Source organism: Aristolochia californica, unplaced genomic scaffold (genome assembly GCF_029961685.1).
Source record: "Aristolochia californica isolate CCGP_79_NKW_82.1479 unplaced genomic scaffold, dmAriCali1.0.hap1 SCAF_14, whole genome shotgun sequence".
Taxonomy (NCBI): Eukaryota; Viridiplantae; Streptophyta; class Magnoliopsida; order Piperales; family Aristolochiaceae; genus Aristolochia; species Aristolochia californica.
The window spans coordinates 26334896-26349699 of NW_027181815.1; the positions used below are offsets into that span (position 1 = coordinate 26334896).

General features: G+C 39.2%; 1 protein-coding gene across 2 annotated transcripts in view; it reads right to left on the bottom strand.

Moving 5' to 3' along the window:
- LOC137949744 (DNA polymerase delta catalytic subunit-like) overlaps positions 1-13770 on the bottom strand; it is a 55142-nt gene extending 41372 nt beyond the window's left edge. For both annotated transcript variants that reach the window (XM_068795914.1, XM_068795913.1), the window contains exons 1-12: positions 13483-13770; positions 13257-13367; positions 11625-11731; positions 11393-11552; positions 10076-10271; positions 9861-9996; positions 9618-9755; positions 9304-9381; positions 9109-9200; positions 6531-6597; positions 6372-6443; positions 5084-5170 (exon numbers count right to left, since the gene is read on the bottom strand). In XM_068795914.1, coding sequence (XP_068652015.1) covers positions 5084-5170; positions 6372-6443; positions 6531-6597; positions 9109-9200; positions 9304-9381; positions 9618-9755; positions 9861-9996; positions 10076-10271; positions 11393-11552; positions 11625-11731; positions 13257-13367; positions 13483-13750 — 1512 coding nt within the window. In that variant the 5' untranslated portion in view covers positions 13751-13770. The remainder of the gene's footprint in view (positions 1-5083; positions 5171-6371; positions 6444-6530; positions 6598-9108; positions 9201-9303; positions 9382-9617; positions 9756-9860; positions 9997-10075; positions 10272-11392; positions 11553-11624; positions 11732-13256; positions 13368-13482) is intronic.
- Positions 13771-14804: the final 1034 nt, after the last annotated feature.

A 14804-nucleotide genomic window follows, 5' to 3' on the forward strand; every position in this document is an offset into this window, starting at 1 on the left:
TAGTGGATTTTTTTGCAGATCTATATTCCAATTGCCAACCAATTCGCCCCTTCTTCCATAGAGCCCATTTCTAGGCTATTCCATCAACTGTAACCAGTCTCATTGAGTTCCCCTTCTCAAGTCAGAAAATCGAAAAAGTAGCCCTAGGTCTACTTCTGGACCGTGCTCCGGGCCCGGACGGATTTAATGGGGAATTCAACCGTAGATGTTGGCCCCTCATCAGAGATGACATGGCCAGCATGATTCACTCCTATCAGCATGGCGTCAGATACAGGAGTATCAGAGCTTCCTTTATTGCCCTCATCCCTAAAAAAGAAGGGGTAGAACTCCCATCAGACTTCAGGCAAATCAGCCTCACCACTAGTACCTATAAGGTGATACCGCACCTCCTTGCTAATCGCCTCTGGGCGGTTCTCCCTATTGTCATTCATCATGGCCAGAGTGCTTTTATCAAGGGAAGAAACACATTAGATTCGGCCATGGCATGTCACGAGTTCATCCACCATTTTAAGGTTTTAAAGCTTCCCAGATTCATCCTCAAGCTTGATTTCGAGAAATCCTTCGACAGAGTTAATTGGAAGCTTCTGAACACCCTCCTGGGGAAGATAGGATTTGGGGGAAAATGGCGCTTCTGGATCCAAAGTTGCATCTCCTCTGCAAGCTACTCCGTTCTTCTCAACGGAACTGTTTGCTAGTATTTTAAGGGATCTAGGGGAATCGGATAGGGAGCCCCCTTGCTTTTCAACGTGGTGGCAGAATATCTCTCTTCCTTAATCTATTCAGCCAAGAACTTGGGATAACTCCTCCCCACGACCGATTGCGCAACCTTTGATATACCGATCCTTCAGTTTGCAGATGACACAATTTGTTATGGGGTCAGTACTATGAATCAGATCAGAAAGTTGCATGTTGTTTTGGGCTTATTTGAATTGGCTTCTGGTCAGAACATCAACTGGAAGAAAACCACTCTCCTTAGCTACCATATAGACTCATCTGTGCTTCGGGGCATGGCTGACTACTTGAGATACGCCTTAGAAAATCTGCAAGTTACATATCTAGGGCTCCCACTTTTTGACACTCGGCCTTCAGCATCGCTTTGGTCTCCCCTTATTGAAAATTTTGAAAAGAGACTAGCTACTTGGAGGGGTAAGCTTCAATCTATAACAGGGCGACTAACTCTCCTCAAGTCTTGTTTGGCAAGGCTGCCAAACTATCTACAATCATTCATGCATTGTCCGGCCTTAGTTTGCTCCAAGATTGACGCCATCTGTCAACGTTTTCTCTAGAGAAGATCAAAAGACACTTTCAGATAACATTGGAAGGATATATGCATGCCCCGTAATAGGGTGGATCAGGCATCTGGCCTACGAAGGAAATGAACAAAACCCTTATGCTCAAATGGATTTGGAACTTCAACATCAAGCATAACAGCCTATGGAGAGATATGGTTAGGTTCTACCTTCAATTTTCGGGTGCTTGGTGGAGAGAGAGTGGCGTCACACGCCTCTTATCCCCGGTAAGGAAATCAGTTCAAAAGCTTCTCCCAATATTTAGAGATGCAACCTCTTTTTACATCAGCAATGGGAGGACCCTCCTCTTCTGGTCGGATGAATGGTGCGGCCCCCGCCCCCTCTCTAAGGTCTTCCTAGGTCTCTCTAGAGTGGCTAGAGACCTCTCTTGTTCTGTGGCTGACTCTTGGAGTGAACATTCGTGGAGTCTCCCATGTCATCGGGGACTAAATGATGAGGAAGCTGCAGATTTTTGCTCTCTCCTTTCTAGACTTAGCAATATTACTATCTATAAGTATGCAATTGATAATGCCTCTCGTCATCTGCGAGTGGACCCCGCCTCCAGCTAGAGTCCTTAAGTTGAATTTTGACGGATCCTCTCTCGGTAACCCTGACTTAGCCGGTTTCAGTGGTGTGATTCGTGATTCTCTTGGGAACCAGATCGTCTCCTTCTCCGGGCCTCTCGGTATTGCGGACTCCACGACAGTTGAGCTTCAAAGTCTTCTTAATGGGCTTCGTGTTTTTCGTGATCATTGCTCCGGGTCAATCCTGATCGAGGGAGACTCTAAGGTGGTGATAGACTGGTGCGAAAATGCCTCCTCACCTCCGTGGCGCCATTGGGATGCCTTTTTTGAAAATTTGGGTATTGTCAGTCTTTTTTATTGTCTTTGGTCTCTTATTCTGAGATCAGCAAATTCTGTGGCAGATGCTTTAGCCAAGCAAGGAGCCTCCTTGCAATCTCTTGTTGTCAAGAGTTAGCTCCCTTTTTGTTCTCTTAATAAATCACATTTCATAAAAAAAAAAAAGAGTGTAATTGATAAATTGACATGGAAGCCCAGTATCAATGGCAGATTCACAGTTATTTCCACCTACTCTCATATCAGAAAACACGTTTGCAGCATGCTTGAGCATAAGGCAAACCTGGTGGAAGCTCTAAGTGCCTAGTAAAATCAAATTTTTCGTGTGGCGGGCTAGCAGGGACCAGATTCTCACCTCTGACAACCTCTACAAAAGAGGCTTCACCACTCCTGATCGTACTTGTCCCCTTTGTGGTGTGTGACGAGACAATTCAGCATGTTCTCTTACATTGTGGGTTTTCTTGGCAAGTCTGGATGAAGATTGGCCTCCAAATGGGGCTACATCAGGACCTATTCGACACCTGTGAGATGGTTATGGGATTCGCCTTCCTAAATTGGGCAAGTTAGTTCTCTTGGCATGCCTTGCGCATGTCCTATGGTGCTTATGGATTGAGTAGAATAACTGGAGATTCAATTCCAAAGCTAGTACCCCAGATAATACAGCTTCTCATGCAATGGGCCTTATCTCCCACTGGTTACATACCAGGAAGGAGTTTGCCTCACTATTGGGTGTTTCCCTACGGGAAAATTGGAGCTAGATCGCTTATATGGCGGGCCCTCACAGGACTTCGATTATGGCCACCTGGGATCCTCCCCCTAGCGATTACATCAAACTCAATTTTGATGGCAATGTTTTAGGTTGTCCTGGACCGGCTGGAGTAGATGGTATTTTCAGAGATAGCAGTGAAGGTTCTATTCTCTCTTTTGCTAGGCTGATGTGCTGAAGTGAGTGCTCTTCTATTCGGCCTCCAAATCTTCAAGGACCGTCTCCAGGGCAAGTTGCTTATTAAAGGAGACTCAAAGGTTGTCATCAGCTGGTTCTCACTCCCCCCTTGGCGCCTTTGGCCTATCACTGATTGTATTGCTGACATTTTGTCCTCAATTCATTGTAATTGGAATCTCATTTCTAGATCAGCCAATTCCTTGGCTGATAAATTGGCAAAATTCAGAACCTCCCAGCAATCTTTCATTGTTTGGGAAGGCTCCCCCACCCACCCCCTATAATCTGCTCGTTTGAGATTTTGTTTTAATAAAATTCAGCCTCATTTCAATAAAAAAAAAGATACTTCCTTTGAGTCAACACCAGACTAGTGTTGCTTCTTAGCCACTACAATACCTAGAAAATATTTTAGGTGTCCCAAGTCTTTGGTCTGAAAATGTTTGGCCAATGTGTCCCAAGTCTTTAGTCTGAAAATGTTTGGCCAAATGTGATTTAACCTCTTCAATGTGTTTATCATCATTGCTAAACAAGATAATATCATCAACACATACTAGCAAAACCACAATTCTAGATTGGCACTTCATAATGAAGAGAGAATGGTCATAGTAACTTCTAGAGAGACCAATAGACATAACAATCTTATTGAATTTCTCAAACCACACTTGAGGGCTCTGTTTGAGTCTATAAATAGTCTTCTTGAGTTTGCATACCTTGTTCATGTTAAGTTGTGGAGCCTAACTAACACCTTACGCTGAGTCGGTACGCTGATTGACCTATATATTAACTATTGTTTCATTAAGGGTAGTTCAAGGATTTCACACTTATAATCTGGTTATCCTATTTTATCTTTATATTTGGGGGCGTCGATGTTAGGGTTTTATCACCCGGAGAAAGATCACCAATTGCAGCTAAGAGAGTAGAGAAAACAAAAGTGTGTGTGATTTCTCTTGTAAACTATTTCATCTTCATAGTAGATTACTACAGCGGTGGAAGACAACGAACCTGTATAAATATTATTGTTTTTTGTGTTTGCTTTTTCCTTCTTCTGTGATTATTATTATTGCTTTTGCTAGTTTTGAATTAGGGCGTCTAATTCCTAACAGCTCATCCCCCTCCCCCCCCGGTGCAACATACCCAAGAGGTTGTTCCATATAAACTTTTTCATTGAGGTCTCCATACAAGAAGGCGTTGACAAACAATTCAGCTGATTTTTAACACTAAGGAATAAATGAAAGAAGAAGAGGAAATAGAGAAAAGGGAAAGAGGGAGGAGTGCATTGAATGAGCACTCGATGGGGGACAAAAAACAGCCCCCTTTTTTATTACTTAGGTGAAAAAGAAGAAAGTTACTGTTAAAATTCATGTAAGGGTAGTTTGGTCTATTTACCCTACTCATGTAACCCTTTAAGAGGAGCAGTAAGGTGGTTTTATTGTTCGAAGTATAAGTTTCAAATTTCAGATTGGTTGACAATATATAATTTCTTGATGTCAGTTATTTCTATTATTAAACTTAAAGAAGTATTGAAAATAGCCTATCAGACTAGACAACATAGACATGTAAAGAAATCATTTTTTTTAATGTAGGATATAAAAACAGCATTGAATGAGCACTCGATGGGGGACAAAAATCAGCCCCCTTTTTTATTACTTAGGTGAAAAAGAAGAAAGTTACTGTTAAAATTCATGTAAGGGTAGTTTGGTCTATTTACCCTACTCATGTAACCCTTTAAGAGTATCAGTAAGATGGTTTTATTGTTCGAAGTACAAGTTTCAAATTTCAGATTGGTTGACAATATATAATATCTTGATGTCAGTTATTTCTATTATTAAACTTAAAGAAGTATTGAAAATAGCCTATCAGACTAGACAACATAGACATGTAAAGAAATCATTTTTTTTAATGAAGGACATAAAAATATTATAAAAGAGGGAGAGAAAAATACAAACAAGAATGAGCTTAAACAAGTAAGCTAGGGAATTCTACAGACTTCATTGTACCTTCAAGCAATAAACTGCAAGCCTCCTCCTTGTTTCTGCATTGCCGTTATGAAGATCAGATATAATTGAATGATGAACATCTTCTTTCTGTCCTCAAAAATAATAAACTATTTCAGTTATGTTTTACAAGATATGAAACTGATAAACATCAAGTGAGGTGAAGAGATCATTCCATAATGAAGAGAAAAAAAAGACACAATACCCACCATGGTCCCAGATTACACCTGCTCCACCAGTTGGGAAGGTTTCAAGATGCATGGGAAGACGAAGAACAAACCTTGTTTCTATTACCAAAAATTGATTGTGGTTAAGATTTTCGTAACAATTTTCTTAGGAAGGTATCATACTGGAATATTTAGATTAGCTCTACCTTCATCATGATTGCCACTAAAAACTCTAGTTTTGATTCCTACATGGGAGGGTTACAATGGTTAGCTTCTAAAGTATCCTCCCTCAGAAAAGGTAAATATAGATGCTGAATATGCAGCATATTCTAAAGGGATCAGTGATCTCCTGAACAGAATGCCTCTAAAGTACTTGCAAGCAGGGCTACTAGATCAAGATCTCTTCTATTCAAGCTTTTCCAAACTCAAACCTTATTCTTTTGGCAAGTCACCTTATGATATAAGTCATTTTAGGAGGTCCTGGGTGTTCCTAGGACAATCAAGCAAAATCGCTAGCAGAAAAATCCATTAGAACTAAAAACACAGTTCAGTATAATATGAAATGAACAGTCTTGACTTGCTTAAAACTTGATGTTAGAAGGTTCCAACTCATTGTCCAATTAAAGACAAACATTTCAACTGCAGTAAAAAACAAGAAGAAAAACGCAGAAGTAGCTCCTGTTAGTTAAGTTTCTTGATGATACATTTCTTAAAATGAAAAAAATATTTAAATCTAGAGAGAGCATCATAAGGACCCATTTTTCAAACCGAAACTGGCAAATCCAGAAGAGGTTCAAATGGGTACAAAGAAATATTTGGGCATAAACATAACTTAGAAGAAAGGTCTCAATGGAGATCACATAGTGCAGAAGTGAGAAGTGTTAATTGATGGATCGCCAACAAGTAGAGGATGGCTAAAATGATACATATGGAAAGTTGTCAGGACAATCAAAAAAGAGCCCCACCTAATAACAGACCTAGTATATGATAGAATGGAATGGAAGAAACCGATTTATGTAGGTGACCTACTACAGTCAGGCAAAGACCATCATAATGACAACAGCATAACATCTGAGAAAAGAAAAACAGGTAAATGGGAAACAACTAAAGAAGTAAATTGTTACCTGCTCTGAGAGGAAATGAGCTGAAACAGAATTCAATGAATATGAACTTAGTTTATAGTCCCTCTGCATAACCTGTAGTAATCAAGAGAGTTACTGAAGATGCAAGAGAGGATCGATCCACAAAAAAAAAAGGAAGAGGAGGAGATCCTAGAAATGGACCTGAAGCAAATCAAATTGAACTCTTCCTTCAATCGTAACTTCTTTACTCTCCCGCATTCCTAACTGCCTGCATGTATCATAAAGTGACAAAATCATCAATTAACAGGTGATCCTTTACTTTAATGAAAACAAAAGATGACAAAACAGGGCACCCACGACAGGGCATGTTGACTTGGACAACCCTGTATTCAAAAAACAGGGTGCAATCTCCATTTAAAGGACAGCAAACCCGGTGGTTTTACATTTTCATACTAATAAAAACAAGCAGACCCCATATATTTAGTAGTGTTGGATTGAGCCCTGTTCCACCCCAAAATTACTAACCTCTTAGGAGGCCTACTGCTCAACCTTATAACCTGTAAAAAGTGTGAAAACCTAGAGAGCAAGAGAGAGAAGAAGAGGAGGAGAGAGAGAGAGGAAGAAGAGAAAAGGAAGCAAAGCTCTGATTGAACTACGTTGGGGGTTGTGCACGACCCCCAATGCTATTTATTAGGTTTTAAGTCAGAAATGACAAAAATGACAAAAATGCCTTTTTTTAGAAAGAGATAAATTCATTAAACCATAAACAAAAACAAGATTAGGCAGGCCTCCCCTTACAAGAGGAGCATGGAGGGAGGCCCCTTGCTTAGCACAACCGTTTGCAAAAGAATTAGCAGATCGAGAAACATGGGAGCAAATATAGGTAATATGAAGGAGAATGTCCAAAATAGAGTAGTAAGCATCCTAGTGATGCCATGGCGGGGAAGAGGGAGAGAAAACCATCTGATGAACACCGCAGAGGCTCCCTCAATGTGGAGCAGCCCAAAGAAATGCTCACAAAAGATGATGAGGCCTCTGAGGAGGGCCTGAAGCTCAGAAGCAGTGGAGTCCGTGATGCCCATAGGACAGAAATAGGACAAAAGCTGGGTACTGTTTGAGTTATGGAAGAGTTAAATTGTGGAGCCTAATTAATGCCTTACGTTGAGTTGGTCGCGGATCAACCTTCGTGGTAAGGTTGTCGTTGGGATCAGAAAGGAGGCGGGAAGCCCCCCTCCAAGGGGTGCGGGGGCGGAGCCCCCGTCCGATCCACGATATATTGATTGTTGTTTCATTAAAGGCAGTTTGGGAATTTTACTCTTGTATCGCAGTTGTCCTAATTTTCTCTTTATAATTGAGGGACGCTGCTATTAGGGTTTAATCATCTTAATCTGAGGAGTATCACGAGTTGGAGCCTAAGAGGTTAGAGAGAAACACCTGTAAGTGTGCGATTTCTCTTGTAAACTATTTCATCTTCATAGTGGATTACTACAACGACGGAAGATAGGATGTAGTCTCATCTTAAGGTGAACCTATATAAATCTTGTTGTTTGTTTTCATACTTGCCTTTTTCCCTTCTTCCGCATTTATTATTATTGTTCTCGTTAGTTTGGAATTAGGGTGTCTAATTCTTAACAGGAAGGCCCCACCATAACCAGCCAAACCAAAGTTGTCGAGGGAGCTGCCATCAAAATTCATCTCGCCATTCCTGCATCGCTGGAGGTTTCGACGGGACTCCCATCTGGGCAATGGTGGTCCAATTTTCCCTGAGCGAGAGCCTAGAGAGTGGAGCCAAGCAGAGATGTGGCCTGTAACAGAGGAGATGACCAAGTCACGAGGGAGATGTTTGGCGTTAAAGCATCTGTTGTTGCGTTCAGTCCAGATACCTCAAGGGATGAAAGCAACGGAGGCAGAGATGATCAGCTTCCCTAATTTAGGGAGGGGAATCCCAAGAAGCAAACGCCCAATTGAGAGAATGTCCTCTAGCAGGCAAAGTTGGATACCCAACCGAATGAGGATGCTCATCCAAACAGACCATAAATAAGGGCATACAGCAAATAGGTGTCGAGGATTCCTCCTCAAAGCCACATAGGGGCAAGAGGTGCATACTGTGAGATTGTCACGGCGATGAAGGTTGACAATAGTGAGAATTTTGTTGAGCCCAACACTCCAAAGGAAGAATTTTATCTTCGAAGGAGTAAAGAGATGTCAACTAAACTCCACCTCATGCTTGGGGGTATCTAAGGTCCAGCCCTTAATGAGGGAGTAGGCGGATGAGACCAAGAAAATACCGCTCGTCTCCTGTGACCAAATCATCGAGTCCTCCAAAGAGTCACAAGGTCTAGAATCAAAAATCACCTCAAGGAGCTGATAGGCAAGCAGGGAATCCACATATTTATTCCCTTATAACTCTCATTCAACTCTTCTTATGAACATAAAAATTTGTAGATAGACTAAATCAAACATGCTGAAGAAGATAGCGCCATAATGTAAAATATCCGATATTTTAAAATGACCAAAATACCATTGAACTGATTTTCTCACATAACCCAATACCATTTCTTAACATTTCTTAGTGTGAGGCTTTTCCCACTCACAAGTAACAATGCATTATCCACAGTGAAAACTAACCTTGTTCACTGCAGACAAATTATCCTTGCATAGGTGTTTTTTTCTTGGTTTTTTCTTTATACTTGCTTACTAGTGATGACTGCTTTCTCTGTAGGGACTTATCTTAATGAATTTCTTTTCTCATTATTAAAAAAGAAAAAGAAAAAGTAACCTTGAGGAAAAAGTTGTATCTTTGATGCGGACCCTACTATTTCTTATACGGCCTAAAATTGGAAATTCAGGAATTTTCAGCACCTCAGCTCTCTGCAGAAGAAATTGACTGCCTTTAGAAACAAAAAGTAAAGTCTGCAGTAGTAAGAAATACTAATATATAAAATAAAAAATCAAGAGATAGAAAATAGAAAACCTCAATTAGATAAGGTAGATCAAACTTGCAGATGTTGTATCCAATAATAATATCAGGGTCAACTTCCCGAATGAAATCCTGTTAAGTTAATGATTTCAGTTAATGCTATCTAATGGAAGGTACCATAGTTTAAGAAAATAAGTTCAAGGGTCAACAAATGTCTCTAGATAACACTCATAAGTTCATAAACAGCATGAATCAAAGGGGTATGAAGAGCAGACCATCAAAAAAGTATATATTCTTCAAGATTAATAAAGGCCAAACTTAACTCAATTACAAGAATCTGACTTAGAATGAATGTTGAAGAATTTTACCCTCCAAGCTAGCAGAACATCCTTCTCAGTGTCAAAGGACATGACGTCAACACCAACTATGGGAGCACATGACTTTAAAGTCATGATATTCCGTATAAAAGGTTTATCCTCTCCTTGTAGAGTTACTAGATTGGCAACCTGTTAAACTCACTTCTATCAGAGAAAACGTGCTATTATAACCAACTTGAGAAACTTTTAAATTTTAAAATTTCACAAACTACTTTCCAGCAAATAAAATTGAACCTGAATAACAGGATCATGAGTTGGCTCAGGAAAATGTCCTTTCCGTCCAGCACACTCGATGTCAAAGCTCAATATACGGAATGGAGCCATTTTAGAGAACTCTCCCTCTGGGACATAACTGACTAATTGAGAATATCTATGGACAACTTTAGGGAAAACAGGTTGCATGATGAAAGAGACAATTTTACATCTCATTTACTGGTACAAAAGGATACAGACAATCAAATTCAAGTTGACAATATGACATGCTCTTGATTGTCTTCTTGTATTTTCCAGCAGGAACTTCTATCCAGTTCCCACCAACAATGTTACAGTCAATCATGAAACGCAGAGCAAAGAGTACATTGCTCTCATATGTCAGGAAACTCTTAGAACCAAGGCCTTCAATCTGTATGCCCCTCTCCAGAATACCTACGTTGCATAAAAAGAACTTAAACAAAACAATGATAAATAGATATTGACAACTTTCAGTATTCAATTACAAGTTCATGTCTTTTTTTCTTATTCCATACTGTTCTTTTCTTTCTTGAATGACTTCACATTTCCAGGCCCTGCTGGGAGAGGAGGTGTCATCCATGATCATTCGGGTCAATTTGTCAGTGTTTTATCGTCTCCAGTTGGGGTATTATCGTTCCTCTAAGCAAAATTTTGTGCTCTACTCTGTGTTGAGAATTTATGTCGAGCAATTTTCTAGCTCGCTTTTAGTTGAAGAGGATTGTGAGGTGGTTTATCTTGTCTCTCTTCCAACAAGGCTCCCGCTCAGCAGTTTTTATCTCTTTACAACATGATTTTGGAATCATTGCAATTTTCTTCAGTTTAGATGGATCCATATGCCCCAAAGTGTAAATTGTATGGCAGATCCTTCAGCACCCAAGTACCTTCACATTCAATCGTAGAAGGGGAACCTATCCTCTAAGTTGATTTTTTCTTGCTTCTTGTCTGTTCAGCTTCTTATTGGCCTTGCCTTAGCTTGATGCAGTTTTGTTTCTTTTTGTATATTTGTCTTGTCTCTCTCAATGAAATCCTAACATTTTTCAAAAGAAAAAATTATATTCATGTTTCTTGCCTAACTAAATTACAACCCCTCATTTCAAAAAAAAAAAAAAAAAAAACTAAATTTCAACCCCACGGAAAATACTACAACTAATCATTCTACTTCACAAATACTTTTTTCTAAGAACTGCATCAGAACAAAATTCGCAAACTGTCAAAGTATTTTATCTATGGCCAATTAACACCAAATAGCTGCTAACTGATTTTTAGGCAGTGACCCGTCTCATTGTCCAATATAATAACCCCATCCCACTATCCTCTCTGAATGTTCCTTCTTTTAATCTCTTTCACTGGACAGTACTCTTCTCTGATAAGATCGTTCAAACATGAAAAATGTATAAACACGTCCCAGGTTTTATGACCAATCTTGCAACAGTTACTCAAGCAGTTGTACTTGTACCAGAGACAGGTGTAATGAAGGTCTATCATGAAGCTCAACAGCCAAATCAAGTGTACATAAATCTCCAAACAACTCTTACCTCGACAACTGGCAACCATTGTTGGCAAAGTAACAAAAATCTTCAGGAAGGGCTGACAATTCTGTTGCTGGTAGTACATGATACTCCTCTTCTGGACCATCTCAATCCTTCTAACAAACTTTGGAACCTTACTGTTCTGGTTCACTTCCCTCATTCTTACCTGAAATCCACACAATAGAAAACAAGGAGAAAAAAAGCACAGTAAAGATTTAATGACAATATAAATGGGTACCTCAAGAACTTGGTGAAAGCTAGAAATATCATCAGGACCCATTCCTGGTGGACAGCTAATAAAGAAATATGGCTCGAAGCCATGAACATGGCAGCAGATACTGTGACCTAATCATCCACAAAGCCAGTTAGTCCCACTCCGGCAAAAAACAAAGTAAAGAAATAATAGAAAAGCACTTGAAGATTTTGCAACAATGATTATATCTGTGTTGATTCTCAGTAACCTGCATGTGATAGTGATACCAGTTACAGAAAAGGAAATTTATAGGACAGATAAGCCACCTAAAACGACAAGGATTGCCTTCACTAAAAAACGCACCTAATGTTTGATAGATATTCTATTGACACTCGCAAGCATGCACTCGAGTCAAAAAATAAGTATGAACTTATCCCCCTACGATGTGGTCCACAACATATATACATGTCATATCTGTTAAAGATGGAAGCACAATTCACGTAAATAATGGTGTTAGAAAAATCCATTGGAGGGGAAGATCGTAATTTTACACTTACTATAATGTCCAGGATTTACATTATCTTATTCTACATGTTTCATTTTCCCTAGTCTTATTTTAGTGTAATTTGAGTGAATATGTAGGGAGATAAAAGGTTTAAGTGTTTTTAAGTGTACAGGGGCATTTCTGTAATTTGTGCTGAAATCACTTATAAAAGGCTGGGGGTTGTGAGAGTCCTTCCAGAACTCTCTTTCTCTCTGCTCTTTCTCCTTCTTCTCCCCCTTAGTTCCTCTTTCTGCACTCCCCAATTTTATACTTTTTCATGATATCAAAACAGTAGATCTTGGTTGGAAGTCTTCCTTCTTCTCCAGTTCTCTCCATTGAAGCATGCGTTCTTGAAAGGGGATTTTTTCAAAATTTGGCTTGACTAGTTGGTAAAAATTTAAACTTTTGTGTTCTTCTTCTGCCATAACCCTAGCATTAATGGCGTCTACTGCTGTTTGAGCAGTTCTTAGACTGATTACTGCCCCATGAGGGTTTATTGAATTGAAATGTATCCTTTTTGCACTGTATGCACCCCAATATTGGGTTCTATACCTACGTCAACACTATCTTTTTATGTTTTTTTGTCTTATGTGAATTTGATTGCATAGAATTGGATTATTGTACTCTTGTGGTTGGCACACATTGCAAAATTTTTCCCTAAACCTAATCTGGGAAGTGGAGCCCACCTAATGAGATTTGTAGAAGTGTATGGGAAGTGAAATTAGTTTTGAGTTTGATTGTATCTTAATCTGATAGCTGATTCTATTGAGGTTATTACCCCTTCAAGGGAATCTAGAAACTCAGAAGGAAAAAATGCAATTTTTTTTTTTTTAACAAGTGTGTAAATAGATTTAAAAAGTGTGTTAAAAGATGCAATTATGATCACTTTTGAGAGACGGAGTGGCAAAAACTATTTGAGTTGGTCAAGGCCAATCAAACTATACATGAAGGCTAAAAAGAAGTCTAAATTCATTAGGAATACCCTCTTGTCCCTATGAATGATGACTGGGAAGTTGAGGACAATCAGGCTATGACCTGGCTAATTGATATTTTACCTACACTGTCTGTTCATCACGATTAACATTGTAGAATAAAATGAAAAGGAACAGAGGTGGAAAAAAGAAATAACTGACCTTCCCTAGTTACGCCAAAAATTCTGAGAATTGCAGCCGGACCAGAGGAATTTGGAAGCAATTCTCTATGGCTGTCACCAATCACATAATCGATCTCCAGTTGCTGAAAGACTAAACCCAGAAAAGCAAATGTAAGAGAGGAACAGAAATTCAAATAATTGAATCAATTCATTAGGAGAAGAAACGGACGGAAAAGTGAAAAGTCGACACTTAATTAGAAGCCTACTTATGTTTTGTGTATCTGAAAGATAAGCCTGAGAAAGGGGAGGACGTGCCCACTTGTCGAGACGAGAAGCAAGAGTAACGAACGCTTCCTGGTCTCTCTGCAGCATATCTTCCTCTTCTTGGTCCCGCAAGAGGGTTTCTTCCAAGAAGACGTCTTCGTCCATCTCCTCCTCTTCCATCGGCGGCGGCGGTGGTGGTGATGACTGTTGAGGCTGAAATTTTTTCGACCCATTATGAGCAGGAGCTGGAGCTCGGCGCTTGTTGTTCATTGCAGCGAATAACGAAAGCAGATCACAGAAGCACAGTGTGGAAGAGTGGATTCCCGCCAGTTTTGCTGGCGCGGCGAAGGATTATTTAAGGGTCTGTTCGCACACTCGGCATGTGCTGCTGTTTGGAGGTAAACAGAGCATGGCTGTAAAACGGCCCTTTCTACTTTGTTTAGACTCGAATACTTCACAGTTAAATGAACTGAATGGATTGGATACCATTTTGTTTTTCATTCACATACAAATGATCTCTAAGCTAGAATACAAGATTTTGCATTATAAGAATAAATTGTTGGAATTCCATCTCTATAATATGCCAATGAGAAATATTTGGTGGTTTTGCCTATGGAATTTCTCGCTGTGTGGAAGTACAATGTTACAAGTTTGCATGTGATTCAAATTGTAGTGATTTTTGTTTGTCAGAATTGGTGGTTCCGTCTATTTGGGTAATTCCGTCCACCACTGATGGGTTAGGTATTTAGTTTTTCGCACTTAACAAACCGGTCTGTTAGATAGTATTCACTAGGCGTTTGACACTATCATCATATCCCATTGTGACTTTATAGTCACATTTAAATTTGTTAGGATCAAAATTTTATTGGGAAAGTGGATTCAATTAGGAAGTAATTTTTAGCTCCAATAGCCTCAAATAAAAGTTGTTTAATTAAATAAACATATATTTATTTACTATTTTTCTTTTTTGTGGTTGTTTTATCAACCTTTTTGTTCAATGGTATAGATTCCTTTTTATGGTTATTTATCTAAAGACTTTATTACTTACTTTCCAATTTTTATTTTTTTATTTTTGTACTTTATGTTTTATTTTTAGAAAACTATAAACTATTATATATTATACTTTCCTAGATTTTAGTGCACATAGAAAGTTGTGGTCGAATTCACTTCACCCGGAGAAGTAGATCACCCGGGGTTAGTGTATTTTCAAAGTGAAATAGAAAATGAATGAACTAATGAGAGTGAAAGGGAAAATAAATTAATTTTTTTGTGTTAGTATGCTAAATGGAAAGTACAGTGTAAAATACTTTTTTGTATTAAGATA